Raw genomic sequence first — 15,000 nt, forward strand, 5'->3', positions numbered from 1 at the left:
TTGATTTTATATTATCTTAACACTGCTGCACTGACACATTTATATATATATATATATATATATATATATATATATATATATATATATATATATATATGTGTGTGTGTGTGTGTGTGTGTGTGTGTGCGTGTGTAAATACACAGACACACACACATACATGCTCTGTCAATATAAACAATTATGGCAAGGCAAATATCGTCGCAATCCTGGCTAACCTTAGCATCTAAGTGGTAGGGTAAAAAAAAAAAAATGAAATAAAAACCAAAAAGCAGAACAGGGTCCTATTGCCCAACAGGAGAAAGTGTCACACGGCCAGTCGAGCACCTCTCGACCACAGCAGCTCTTCCTGAAGCAGTGCCGAGGAAGGAGCAAAGACAATTTAGCTTAGGGCGGCGTTAGGACACGTTCAGCTTGAGGACGAGAAGTGTGACTTAGCACTGAGATGGAGGACTTACGCTCCTGCGTTTTAGGGCTTCATAATGACGGGAAAGTCTCTCACGAGAAGCAAAAATGCTCCGAATAAAGTATTACGTTTTGCGCAGACCAGTTGAGAGAGTCTCGCTATGATGGTCTAGACTCAGCAGTGGTCCTCAACCTTTTTTGGCCCATGCACCCTTTCATCATATGTCAGAATGTCATTTCCCCCCCCCCTCCCCTTTCCAAAATTGTCTGCCTGAAAAGGTGCATTCCAAATAATATGCAACGAAATACTAACACAAACACACAAGCTAGCGGAGAGAAAGACCAGCATGGCCACTCTGTAGTGCGTTTTGTGTGATCCTAGAGCCAGTTTGAGCCTGCCAATCTGTTGTCACAATTCCCCCCCTTGAAACTCTGAAATTCCCCCCTGGTTGAGAACCACTGCTCTAGAGAAACATCGACCATGAAAATACACAACCACTCGCATAATGAAGTATACAGGCATGGTTCTTGCCCTCCGTTCTGTATTATATTTTTTTCTACTTTTAGGTAAATGTAAATAGGCTACAAACATCTCCTTTCACTACGTTCTATAGAAAGTAATTTAATCGTCTTTTTCAGAAGATTTTCTTCATTTTCTTGAAGCTAATGAACCCTTTCTTTGTCTGATATACAAAGATACATTTCAGTTACATATGAGAAGTTAATTTAATCGACTCTCAGTATATATATATATATATATATATATATATATATATATATATATATATATATATAATAATAGATATATATACTGTACATATATATATATATATATATATATATATATATATATATATATATATATTATATATATATATATATATATATATATATATATATATATATATATATATATGCGATGTGATATATATGTAATGTGTATGTATGTATAAATAAATAACCTCAAAAAGTCCTAAATAAAGGGACACGGAGACCAGCACAAACTTTGCAGGTCATACCTTAAACTGGATGACGATTCATACGTCTCTTTGAAGGGTTAATAATTTATTCAATTTAACCGAGAGTAAAAATGCGGAACACGGTTGACTTCGCTTACCTTCTCAACTTGCACAAACAATTAATCCCATCCCAGCATGAAGAACAAATAAAACCTCAATCAACCCTACCGGTCATGTCATCGGAACTGCCATCTTTCCTCCCCAGGTTAAGAAAGGGGGAAGAAAGTAGAATTAACTGGTCGGGAAAATCAAGATTATACATTTGCGCTGTTTGCCAGGGAACCGTAAACCCCATCGCCAGCGAAGGCTAATTATGTCGTAATGGCATCTTGGGCGCTTTTATTTGAAGCAGGAGATTTTAACAGAGGCAGTTAATATGATTTATGTCCTCGTGTTTTATTTTTTGCCTTTTACTTTCGCAGCGTGGCGCTTTCGAGATGCCGTGTATTTTTTTGTTTCCATGAAGGTTATTAGTTATAGTTCTGTTGCTGTGATTACGCTTCTTTGATGAGGGTAATAAGAATCGGTCGCATGTTGCAGTCTGCGAAATTCTTCCTTTTAGCTGCCTGGTAATTACTGTAGTTCTCTGCAAGGTTAAGGTTGCGTATGATATAATATCAAAATGAGAATGATGATCATTAAACTGTTAGGCAAGTTTAGAACAGCTCAGCAGACTGCAAAGAAATTGACGTTCCTTAGTGATAACCAAATGGAAAACTTAGCGATTAAAGGATGCCATAAATATATAGTTCTATTTAACAATGACAAAACGTCAGTAATTAATATGGTCCCATTCATCTAAATGAAAAAGCACTTGATCATCGAGAGAGATATATATATATATGTATATATATACATACACACACATACATACATACATATATATATATATATATATATATATATATATATATATATATATATATATATATATATATATATATATATAATGTTCGCTATGGTGAAGTTTTATGCATTCGGATCAAATATTTATTTTTTAAAGAAAAACACTTGCAATTCCTTATCGATATTCATCAAAATATTTCTTTGCCAAATGAAACGTATCACAAACTTTTTCGTCCTTCCTAAATGCAAATCCAAACTATTTCGCTTTAGTATGTGCCAGGCATTAAAAAAAGATAGTTTGTTGGGTGAAATAAAAAGTTACTCTCCTCTAGAACGACAGTAATGTCTGACTCATGTATTATGTGCAATGTCCAAATTAAACTTGTGAGTGAGAAGTGCTATGTACATAATTAATTCTGTTACACAACGGAAATGCGTTTATTTAAATGATAATGCCACAGTGAGGAGAGAGAGGAAGAGAGAGAGAGAGAGAGAGAGAGAGAGAGAGAGAGAGAGAGAGAGATTGAGTGGATATGGAAGAAAGGGAGAGAAAGAGAGAGAGGGAGGGAGAGAGAGATTGAGGAAGAGAGAGAGAGAGAGAGAGAGATTGAGGAAGAGAGAGAGAGAGAGAGAGAGAGAGAGAGAGAGAGAGAGAGAGAGAGAGAACATAGTCGACATACCTGGCATTATAAACCCATGCTTTTCAAGAGTGAAAAATAATTGTTGCTTATTCACATCAGAGTGAAAACCCTAGAGTAAATAATGAAGTGCATCATATATCTACGATAACAAATATGATATGTTGATACAGTTGGTTACAATTTAAATAGAATGTGAACTGAGCGTCAGCAATGCCGAATATTTTTATAAAATAAATGTTACTCGGCAGATTTTGTTCGTGTGTGTGTGTATGTGTTGTGTGTTTTAAGAACGTCATATCCTGTGCCACTGGCAAGCATATTTCTTGAGCAGATAAGTGACAGTAATTCGACCATGAATGTAGAATGTGTTAGGATTGCATGATTATTAAGATAGTTAAAAGAGTTAGGATGACTCATATGTCATGAGTGATGCTGATTATAGTGAAAAATAATAAGAAGAAACCAGGAAGACCTATAACAAAATCCCAAATTCCTCCAGTTACTTGATGTGCCAAGCAGCATATTGCGGTTTGTCTTGAAACTAAGGGTAATTGGCAATTTTTCATCTTATAGTTGCACGGAGATAAAATTAGATAAATAAATAATTTCAAGTAACGATGTATTAGGTGACTACGTTGGTGCGCACTACGCTCGCTGGAACCGGGCGCTGCTGTCTCCACGACCCTCCCGATCCCCTACCTACCCCGCCCCCACCCAGGGCAGACAAACAGGTTTGCAGGAGGAGGGTGGATGTCTCCCCTACCCTCCCGTTCCCCTACCCTCCCGTTCCCCTACGTACCGCGCCCCACCTGGGGTGGACAAACAGGTTTGCAGGAGGAGGGTTGGTGTCTCCCCTATCGTCCCATTCTCCTACCTGCCCTGCCCCACCCGGGTGGGCAAACAGGTTTGGAGAAGAAGGGTGGATGTCTCCCCTACCCTCCCATTCCCCTACCTACCCCACCCCAGGTTTGCAGGAGGAGGGTGGATGTCTCCCCTACCCTCCTATTCCCCCACCTACCCTACCCCACCCCACCCAGGTGGACAAACCGGTTTGCAGGGGGTGGGTGGCTGTGTCATGTCTCCCTTACTGTCACCCGGGGGAGGACAAACAAGATCAACTCGGATTTTATTATTATATAGATTATGAATTAGCCTAACTAGACTACTGAATCCAGTTTCGAAATTTTCATAGAGCTCCACCGTAGGGATTTTTCCGGAAGGAATCATCTGAACATTGCAGCAAATAAAAGATACTGTTGGAGAGCTAAGTAAAAAGATACCAAGGGAAGGAATATTCACTGATCTCCGCAGCACAAGTTGCTAAAATCGACATCAATAACGATCATAGTAATCGCCATCGATTCCTCTGACGTCACTCGATATGAAATAGAAATGACTCACAGCCACTCTTCCTGGAATTGATGCAGAAAAGGCTAACGAAAGAAATAGACGCTGACATTGTCTACGAATTATAGAACGAAATAAGATTAAATAAATTCACGGCGAAGACAGTGAGAAGTAATATAAAAAGCTAATAAATTTATTAGGTTACGGATACGTTTTCACTTATAGTACAAAACGAATCATGAATTGTACTTAACAGAAAGATTGGTTTTCAATTTATTTCGAGAGTGTCGGTGACGTATTCTGAGACAAGGCCCTGTTCTGAGGATATTTGGAAGCGTGGCAACACTACGAACTACTATTTAGGTTCTGAAAACTAGATCTAATTGGAGTAGCTATGTTATTAACTTGGGTTCTATCTTTAAAAGAACCGAATTTAACGTTGAGCTAGAAAGAATAATTGCGTAAAAAGGTCATAATTACCGGCAAAGGTTAATTCTGTAGCTCAATCCTTTACAGTAAAGTAATGAATGGCATAAAACAGAGAGTCTATCACAGATAGCAATCAGGCACAGCTGCAGATGGAACTCGTTATATGGCAGTTTTACTGCTGTCGTAAGGAATGATTGATTTAATTGGTTGCATAGGGAGAACATGGACTAATTCATTAAATGCAATTATTCCTGAAATTACATGAAATTTTACTGTTACAGGAATCTCAAAAACTGAAAGGAAACCAGTCTCTATAAATTGACATTTGGAAGACCATTTTCACACAAAAAAATTAAAAAAAAGTGCCAGATATGGATTATAGAAAACACCCACAACAACAATTTTAAAACTTAAATTGCGCTCAAATTTTACTGGGCAAAGTCATATAAATGAAAGTATTAGTTTAAGGAAAGTGTTTATTGATCGAATTTTTGGGGATTCTACTGGTTTCATGTTTCTGGTTAGATGGAATAGGCAAAACTCTATTACGTATTAAACTAGTTATTTATATTCACAATACCTGACTTCCTGTCCCACGTCAGTGGTCTCGCTGAACTTATATAAAATCGCGCATGAATTATCCATTATGCTTTGATAAAATCCAGCAATTTTCTTTCAAGTCAGGCAACATTTGGTTTGTATTGTTTTATCAGACGATTCAGTCGTTAACGAAGTTGATATTCCTGGGCTCCGTTTGTAAGATTTTTAATTCGATATTTGGGTATTTGTTTATTCTCATGGTTAATACTAGAGCAATAAGAAATGGTCGACATAATCATGCAAAACTAAGAATAATTTCTTATTGGTAAAGATATAAATCAAGCCGAAATGTTGTGGGAAACTCTTAGATCACTGATTTTATTTTTCTATTAAACTATATCGAGGTAAGAAGTAATAATGATTTCCAGGTAATTTTTAGGTTAAATTATCGATTTGGTTCAAGATGTTAAACGTATGTACTTCATTTTGTATGTCAGCGCAAGGCCACTCGGACAGAAATAACCTAACGATAATCGGAAGCAAAGTACTATAACAAGTTTAACCACCAGTAAAAGGGCATTATCTAAACAATTCCTCCTCCTTGATACTCTACTCCACAAACCCCATTCCTCACTCGGGAAAAGCAAGAAAATGAGGAAAATGGCAAAGAAGTGAGGACGTCATTACCCCGGAAAAGAGAGTCCAAATGTTCTTTGCGGATTCCCCTCGGTCACTAGCTGCAACCTCTTTCGTTCCTTTTTCAATATCTCCGTTCATATTCCCTTTCTTCCACCTGACTTACCACTCTCTTTAACAATTGTTGCTTTGCAACTGCGAGGTTTTCCTCTTGTTACACCTTTCAGACCTTTTGATCAATTTTCCTCTTCAGCGCCGCCGATTGACCCCATAGGTCCCAGCGCTTAGCTATTGGCCTGAATTCTGTAGTCCAATCCAAATGATTTAGTGCAGGGCTTTGTCACACACTCATAAAACAGCCATCAGCGACTGCTAATTATGTCAGGGTGGCGTCTTGTGTGTTTTTAACCGAAGCGGAGCGTGTCATCAGAGGCGATTAGAGCGATTTATAACCCGGACTTCATTTCCCTGTCGCAACTCCGAATCACGGGAAGGACAAGGTGTCGTGTTCTCGTTATGATCCCGAAGGGTAACAGCGTTTTTTCTGATTGGTTTATTCATAAATCCCTCGAGGCTTCTGGAGGATTTAACAGCCATAAAAAAAAGGGATTGATCAGTGGAAAAAGTTACTGATATGAGAGATGTAGAATGATTAAGCCACGAGCAAGAAAATGAGAGTTCCGTGGAAGATTCTCTGCAAGGGGTTAGTGTCGTCAGTGAACCTCATGCGGTGCACTGTAGGCACCACTTTGAGGTTCTTTGCAGCGTCCCTTCGGCCCCTAGCTGCAACCCCTTTCATTCCCTTTGCTGTACCTCTGTTCATATTCTCGTTTTTCCATCTTACTTTCCACTCTCTCCTAGCAATTGTTTCATAGTGCAACAGCGATGTTTTCCTCCCGTTACGCCTTTTAAACTTATTGATTATCAGTTTCCCTTTCAGCGCTGAATGACCTCATAGGTCCCAGCGCTTGGCCTTGGGCCAAAGTTCTCTATTCCTTTCCATAAAAGATTAAGAGGTGATCGAGAAGTCGGTCTTCTTTCGTAATTATTATAATCTTAGATAATCCTTGGGGTTCATAAGACCGTGGTTTTAGTTTGCTTGCATAAGCATCGTCATATGAGGATCAGACTCCTTTTGAGACAGACAAACGTCACAGATAAATACTTTGCCATATAAGATACAACTTATTTTAATGAAAAACATATATAAAACAAAACTTTTCGCAATCTCAAAAACCGTCATCCTGGCAATTAAAGCGATTACCCAGTGGATTAGGAAATAGTGTTTAGTGGAAGAGAAAGATGATCTTTGTTCATTCTCTAATGTTTAGACGGCTCAGGTATCTGGCCAGACTTGAAGTGATTAATCAACGCACGGGAATTAAAAAGTATATGTGAAGTATGAGAAAACGTCAATTTAGAAATTGCGCAAATGTAAACAAGTGAGTTTTTCCATCGCGTCCTAACTTCATTTTCCTCGGAAACTTTATCTGCCTAAAGTTGTTCCGTGTAGGAAGGATAAAGAGAACACATTGCTTTCATAAAAAACGTTTATTATAAACACTTTATGACTACATCCAGCACACATGAAAATATATGGCTGCATCAGACACTGAAGTGGAACAACACAATGAACGCTGTCTTTCAAACACCGCCCCGCCCAAGGGCAATTACTGAGACACTTCCTGTGGTTACTGGTGACGTTTTCTTACCTAATGAGGAGTGTGCCTTGCGACAGAGGCTCTCTCGCCTCTGCGAAACGCCTTTCTGTCTGTCAGAGAGAGTTTGTAAGAAAGTTTATCACTCTCTCTTGGCTTTTCTTTCTACGTTCACACTGACACTCTTCAGAACTTTGCTGGACACCCACTTTTTTTGTGGCAATGTTTTTTTTTTATGTTTTCATTAATATTAACATATTGACAATCATCATAACATATATCTTAGATTGGTATCTCCATGTGTAGTTTATATAATTTTTTTTTCTTAACAAAGAAACATTGAACATTAATGAGTGACCGATTGTAGAAGTGCACCCTCCCTGTTTTAGTCGGCAGATTTTGTACCTTCGTTTTCGTCTTTTTCTACGACAGTATGCACTCAGATATGCATCTAACCTAAACGACATTCTACTGTGAATGCATTTGCTTCTACTGCGTTTCAGGAAACAGTCAGCAAGCGACATTGCCTTACCTGGTGTGGAGAACTTTCACCTGTAAGGCGAGACAGTTTACACGTTTTTTTTTTTAAATTCGATCACCAAGTATCTCTCAGGTGCTTTTGTGAAAAAAAAAAACAGGAAAATGAGTGAACACAGTACACAGGCTCTTTGCAGTGAGAGGCCCCAATCTGAGAGACGTTTGCACTAGTTTTCCCAGAGTCCTTGGGTGTATGTTTCTTCGACCAATTTTACGATTCTCTTCCAAAACGAAGATACTCGTGACTCAGCCATCTTGGAACTGCGCCACTGAGGGTTCCATAAATATCACAAAAGACGGTCTTTTGAGAAACTCGCACGAGAGGAGCAAGGAAAGAGGGGGGGTTGGGAGGAGAAGGCTGAGGAAAGAAGGAAAGGAGGATCAAGGGAGAGGGTGAATTCGAGGACAAGGAGGAACGCGTTTCACAGCAATACCAGCTTCCTGCCTCCTCCTCCTCATCATCTCAAGACCAAGGGATTTGTGAGGCGGTGGAGTGACACTTGAGAGAGAATGTGTGCAATACCCTGAAGGAGGAGGCACACGCCCAAGCTCTCGCTGAGGCGGCTTGCAACTCCCGTCTGCATCGCTGCCGGCTGCTCTCCTGCAGAAGAGGAAATAGGTTGAAGTTGCAAATTGTTATTGTTTGCTGTTTTTTCCTTTCTATATTTCAAGGTTTTGCCAAGTTCTGCTTTGAATGTTGCGTTCAGTTTAGTCATATAATTGAAGTTGTAAGGTTCTAAACATTATGTTGTAAATGTCACGGACAGAAAATACTTTCATGCTGATATTTCCTAAAACACGTTGATATTTCAAGGTTTTCCTAAGTTCTGCTTACGTTCATTTTTGTTATATAATTGAAGTTGCAAGATTCTAAACATTCTGTGTAACTTTTACGTACAGAAAATGCCTCTATGTTATTAATTATTAAAAATGCATTTTCTGTTATACAAAAGGTTTAAATTCTGAGTTCATGCATTTTAATTAAATGTTAGGTAAAGAGATTATATCAATGAGAAACTATCTGAATCTTTATAATGGTCGACGTTGCAAGTTCCTGCAAAGAGACATTGTAATCAATATCCCTTTGCGATACTGATTACAAATTGTATGAATTATTTCTTCTTCTGTCACACTATCGAGCAGAATAAATTAGGAATGAATCTGTTTGATATCAGATCGGAATGCATGATATACATCTCTCCTTCTGACCAGGACTGAATTTCGCTAGCACATGGAAATCAGTTAATTCATTTACATTCATGGGTTATTGTGATTCTAAATTCCGTTTAGCCTGGGCCTAAGAGAGGTTAATGATTGTCATAAAACCTTATTTCAAAGTTTGTTTCTTTGAGAAGATGATACCATTGACTAATTTTTTGTTTTTTAAGCACTGCTAATACTGATATTTATTTTTTTTAATTTAGAACAAGCATTATATCCTCTTTTTTTGGATAGCGACAGTTTTTCTTATAGATTACAAACAGTGAAGTATCCGTTCCATGTCTCTGCTTTTATAAGCAACATAATGAAATTTTCTCCAAATGCCAAAATTAAAAGGGAGTGAGTAAACACCCCAATCTCTTGGCCCCACTGCTATTTAGTCGATGACTTATGCTGCATTTCCAAAGACACGCAATAAAAAAATTCCCATATGAACCAAAATAAAAAAAAAAAAAAAAACAAAGATACGGAAAAAATAAAATCAGCTTGGAGTAATTCACGGACCTACCAATACTTTACATCGCATCTCTGCTTACCTTCTTCCACAACATTGACAATGGTCGACGTAGCCTGAGCTAACGTGGGCCAGCAGGTGTAGTTTCCGGAATGCTTCGTCGTGGCTTTGGTGATGGTCAGGCGGGAGGTGGTTTGTTCCCCGTCTGCCTTAGTGTTTATGCTGACGGACCCTTCATAGTCCAGGATCTCCCGGTTGTGGTACCAGTAAACGAGGCCTGAAAATGGAGGGGGTGGGGGATCTTGAGAAGACAGCGAATTCGCGTTCTTACCTCGTCTGTTTATCTTTGGGGTGTAGGTTGCAAGCTCACAATAGTTTACTTTTGCGTGTTTACTTTTTGGGCTTTCCTTTTGTTCATTTTCCTCTACTTGAGGTAATTTCTAAGAACCATTTCGATAAACAGAAAAAGAAATTTTTTAGTTTTTTGCAAGTTATGTTGAAGTTGTGCATTTTTTTGTTGTATATGTTATGCAGATTTGAATTTATAATAATATAATATGCTGATCTGATCAACAACCATTTACTCACCTGGTTTACATACACACACACACACACACACACATATATATATATATATATATATATATATATATATATATATATATATATATATATATATATGTGTGTGTGTGTGTGTGTATATGCATATATATATATATATATATATATATATATATATATATGTGTGTGTGTGTGTGTGTGTGTATTATATATGCATATATATATATATATATATATATATATATATATATATATATATATATATATATATATATATATATATATATAATATATGTATATATATATATATATATGTATATATTATATATGCATATATATATATATATATATATATATACATATATATATATATATATATATATATATTCCCTATAGACATATATATATATTCCCATAGGAGACATTTTTACATTCGCAAAATCAAGCCACAAATTCACTACACCCTACAAATAACTTAAACCCTTGGGGAACCATAATTGATAAGTGATTTTGCCTCGGTCATGATTCGATCCATGGCTTGGTTTAGAAACCACGCTAAGTACTTATCTTCTTCCGCAATTTCACTAGCCTATCGGTAATCTGCTGCAAGATTTTTTTTTTTTTTTTATAAAAGTGGGACATGAACTGTTTACACCTGAACTAAATATACCGTTGATTTCTTGTCAAAACGCCCAAAAAGGAAAAAAGCAATATTGAAAAACCGTTTATCTTCATGTCATGCAATAAGATATTTGTTAGTAACTGGTGTCATAAGTGCTTGTTAATACGTATTATACGCCTCACTTGCAATTACAACTTGTAATTACAAGACGATGTATGAACTACTTACTCTGTGAGGATGGTTGATTGATGACGCAAGTTAGGTTAACTGTACTTCCCGCTTTCACAATCTTCGGACCCAGGATGGTTGCTCGGGCCTCTGCAAGAAATAAACAGGCGCCTTTGAAATTAAAACACATACATACATACATACATACATACATACATACATACATACATACATACATACATACATACATACATGTAGCTGAGAAGGTTTAGATGTGAAGAGTATTCTTATGGCAGTGCCGACGATATTATATGAAAAATGTGCGGACATTTCTAGGAAAATATTTTCTCTCTCTCTCTCTCTCTCTCTCTCTCTCTCTCTCTCTCTCTCTCTCTCTCTCTCTCTCTCTCTCATGTACATGCTTCTCTGTGTGTATATATGATGATACAAAGACTAGGAGGACAAATAGACACGCCCTTCAGAAGGGAATTCAATTTTCGCCGTCAGATAGATTTTATATGCAAAAGAGGTTCATCCGCAACAGCGCGTAACTACAGAAGTTTGGTTATCGTTCAAGAAGACGTGAAGGAAAATAGAAGGGGGCCACGTCTCCTTTTGTGCCGTTTTCAAGGGAAAATATTTTTAACCGTTGCCAGACATTTGATGAGTGTTTTCAGAAAATGCTTCAAACAATCGTAGATACAATTTTTTTTTTTGCTGAAAATAGAAGTAAGCCCTTTTTTAGTAAGTATTTAGAATGTTATATATGTTTACGTATATATAATGTATATTTATGCATAATATTATATATATATATATATATATATATATATATATATATATATATATATATATATATATATATATATATATATATATATATATATATAATATAAGTATAAAAATTAAGTATACCTTAGTTCAACCAGACCACTGAGCTGATTAACAGCTCTCCTAGGGCTGGCCCGAAGGGTTAGACTTATTTTACGTGGCTAGGGACCAATTGGTTATCTAGCAACGGGACCTACAGCTTATTGTGGAATCCGAACCATATTATATCGATAAATGAATTTCTGTCACCAGAAATAAATTCCTCTAATTCTTCATTGGCCAGCCGGAGACTCGAACTCGGGCGTAGCAGAGTGCTAGACGAGAACTCTACCGACTCGTCCAACGAGGAACTTATACATTTATGTATATTATATATATATATATATATATATATATATATATATATATATATATATATATATATATATATATATATATATACATACATATGCGTGTGTGTGTATGTTTGTGTTTCAGATCCTTAACAGTCTGAACGCCATGAAAATAATGATGCGACAAATTTCAAGAAATACGCAGAACACCATCATGCGTCTTCCTCCATCACCGAAAAAGCCTTATCCAGGCAACAGCTCCCCATCACCTCGCAAGCACTGGCGGGAATTTACTCTGGAAATAATCTGAGCTGAGAGGAAAACTTCTGGAATGAAATGATGGCAAGAGATTCGCTTAATAAGATTAGGCAATAACTTTTACTATTAAACTTAATTCGGTGTGAGTGGGATGGGATGTGAACCTATTACCAAAACTTATATTCGCTCCAGAAGTCTTCTTCTTCTTCTTCTTCTTCTTCTTCTTCTTCTTCTTCTTCTTCTTCTTCTTCTTCTTCTTCTTCTTCTTCTTCTTCGATGATGAGAGGAGTCATAGGATTCTCACGTACGAGAAGAACTTTCTACCATTCCACTTTTAGACGAGAGCGCGTGTCACCTGTGCATTTTATTTCTTATTTATTGGACTGTGGGAGTATCTCATAGTCAGGTGCTGGAGCTGTACTTTTCAAGGAAGTCAGGAGAAGCAGGAAGAGGCTTTTATAGAATATTTTTATCCATTCTATTTAATCTCTCTCTCTTTTTTTTTCATTAACTTTCGCAGTCATCGTGATTCGAGTGCCTTGCATTGAAATTGGTAGTTTTCGTATCATTTAAATTTTAGCTTATCCTGTTTCAGAATTGGCCATTTAGGAGAGTTCTTGCTTCTGAAGAGTAGCTAATGAGTGTTCTCCTTATGTGCAACGTGTATATATATATATATATATATATATATATATATATATATATATATATATATATATATATATATATATTTATATATATATATATATATATAAAATGTATATATATATATATATATATATATATATATAAATATATATATATATATATATATATATATATATATATATATATATATATATATATATGTGTGTGTGTGTGTGTGTTTTGCGTATGTGTGTGTGTGTGTAACTGAATCACAAAAATATGGAACAAGATTAATATATAAAGACAAAATCCACGAAGGGAAGAGAAACAATGGAGTGCTGCAAGGCCTTTCGACTTTAGCCCTTTACTCAGAGTAAGGGCTAGATATATATATATATATATATATATATATATATATATATATATATATATATATATATATATATATATATGTATATATATACTATATATATATATATATATATATATATATATATATATATATATATATATATATGTGTGTGTATTATGTGTGTGTATATATATATATATATATATATATATATATATATATATATATATATATTATATATATATATAAAATTTATGTATATATATATATACACATCTATATATATGTATATATTTGTGTATTATGTACGTATGTATGTATGTATGTATTAGTAATAGCTATAATAACCTCATAACCATTTGGCTATGGGAAAAAGCACGGGACGAACCAGAAGGAAGAACAAATGAAAAATCCCTAACTCCCAAGGTAGGATTCGATTCCACGCGCGATGTGTTAGGATGAGGTTAAGTTAAGTCGGCCTAATCCTAATCCTCGTGTGTGTGGACTGAATAAACTCGAGGGTGTTGTTAGGATTTCCCCTCCATTTTTCTTCGTCTGGTTCCAAGGACTGTAGTGACGAGGGCACGTAAGGAGCGCGAGGAATTCGAAAAGTTACGAGGTCATCGGTGCCTTTATATATAACGAGGTCATCGGTGCCTTTATATATAATAATACGTGCCCTGTGTTTTCACTATTTCCAGCGTTACTGCTGATGCTATTATTATTATTATTATTATTATTATTATTATTATTATTATTATTATTATTATTATTGGCGCAGTTTTATAGTGTCAATTTAAATATCGCCTCGTGTTACTGCTGCTGTTATTATTATTATTATTATTATTATTATTATTATTATTATTATTATTATTATTTATTATTATGATGATGATGATTATTATTATTATTATTATTATTATTATTATTATTATTATTATTATTATTATTATTGGCTCTGTTGTAAAGTGCCAAATTAAAATTGCCTCATTCTTCTGTCTACTCATTCTTTTTTGTATTAGAATCCCTCGAAAGCAAATGCTCTAAGACCTAATTAATGTCTTATATAGTGTTAGTACTACAGTGCAAAGTATTGAATTAAGAATAAGCTTATACCTATTAAGGAATGAGTCACTTCACCCCGTCCCTATTACGTTTTACTGTTGATTAATGAGGCTTCGGCCAAAATGCTCTTCATTTGCAAACGGTTTCATCCAAATACAGATTCCCTCAAAAACAATAATGGAAATCAGCCCGACCTCTCGTGATTTCATTATTCCTTCAACGTTTGAAATACAATTAAACAATGTTTTTTGAGGTGATGACTGCCAGTTCATTCTGTAAATTTTCGTACTGCAAATGATAGAAAACAATTATCATTGTGGTGTATTTTAATACTTTTGTGATGTTGAAAATTTATGTTTAATCTTTTTTAGGTAACGAAATTCAATTTCATTTCATCACGGTGCAGAAATTGATGAATGAAAATCGTATAAAACAGCCTCGATGTGTTCTAAAT

At 35.7% G+C, this 15,000-nt stretch overlaps 1 protein-coding gene across 2 annotated transcripts in view; it reads right to left on the reverse strand.

Moving 5' to 3' along the window:
- Positions 1-7,743: 7,743 nt before the first annotated feature.
- The window catches only part of LOC136833319 (zwei Ig domain protein zig-8-like), a 77,082-nt gene continuing 69,825 nt past the window's right edge, over positions 7,744-15,000 (reverse strand). For both annotated transcript variants that reach the window (XM_067095316.1, XM_067095317.1), the window contains exons 6-8: positions 11,142-11,231; positions 9,813-10,007; positions 7,744-8,656 (exon numbers count right to left, since the gene is read on the reverse strand). In XM_067095316.1, the coding sequence (XP_066951417.1) occupies positions 8,514-8,656; positions 9,813-10,007; positions 11,142-11,231 (428 nt within the window). In that variant the 3' untranslated portion in view covers positions 7,744-8,513. The remainder of the gene's footprint in view (positions 8,657-9,812; positions 10,008-11,141; positions 11,232-15,000) is intronic.

Source organism: Macrobrachium rosenbergii, chromosome 51 (genome assembly GCF_040412425.1).
Source record: "Macrobrachium rosenbergii isolate ZJJX-2024 chromosome 51, ASM4041242v1, whole genome shotgun sequence".
In the NCBI taxonomy this organism is placed as follows: domain Eukaryota; kingdom Metazoa; phylum Arthropoda; class Malacostraca; order Decapoda; family Palaemonidae; genus Macrobrachium; species Macrobrachium rosenbergii.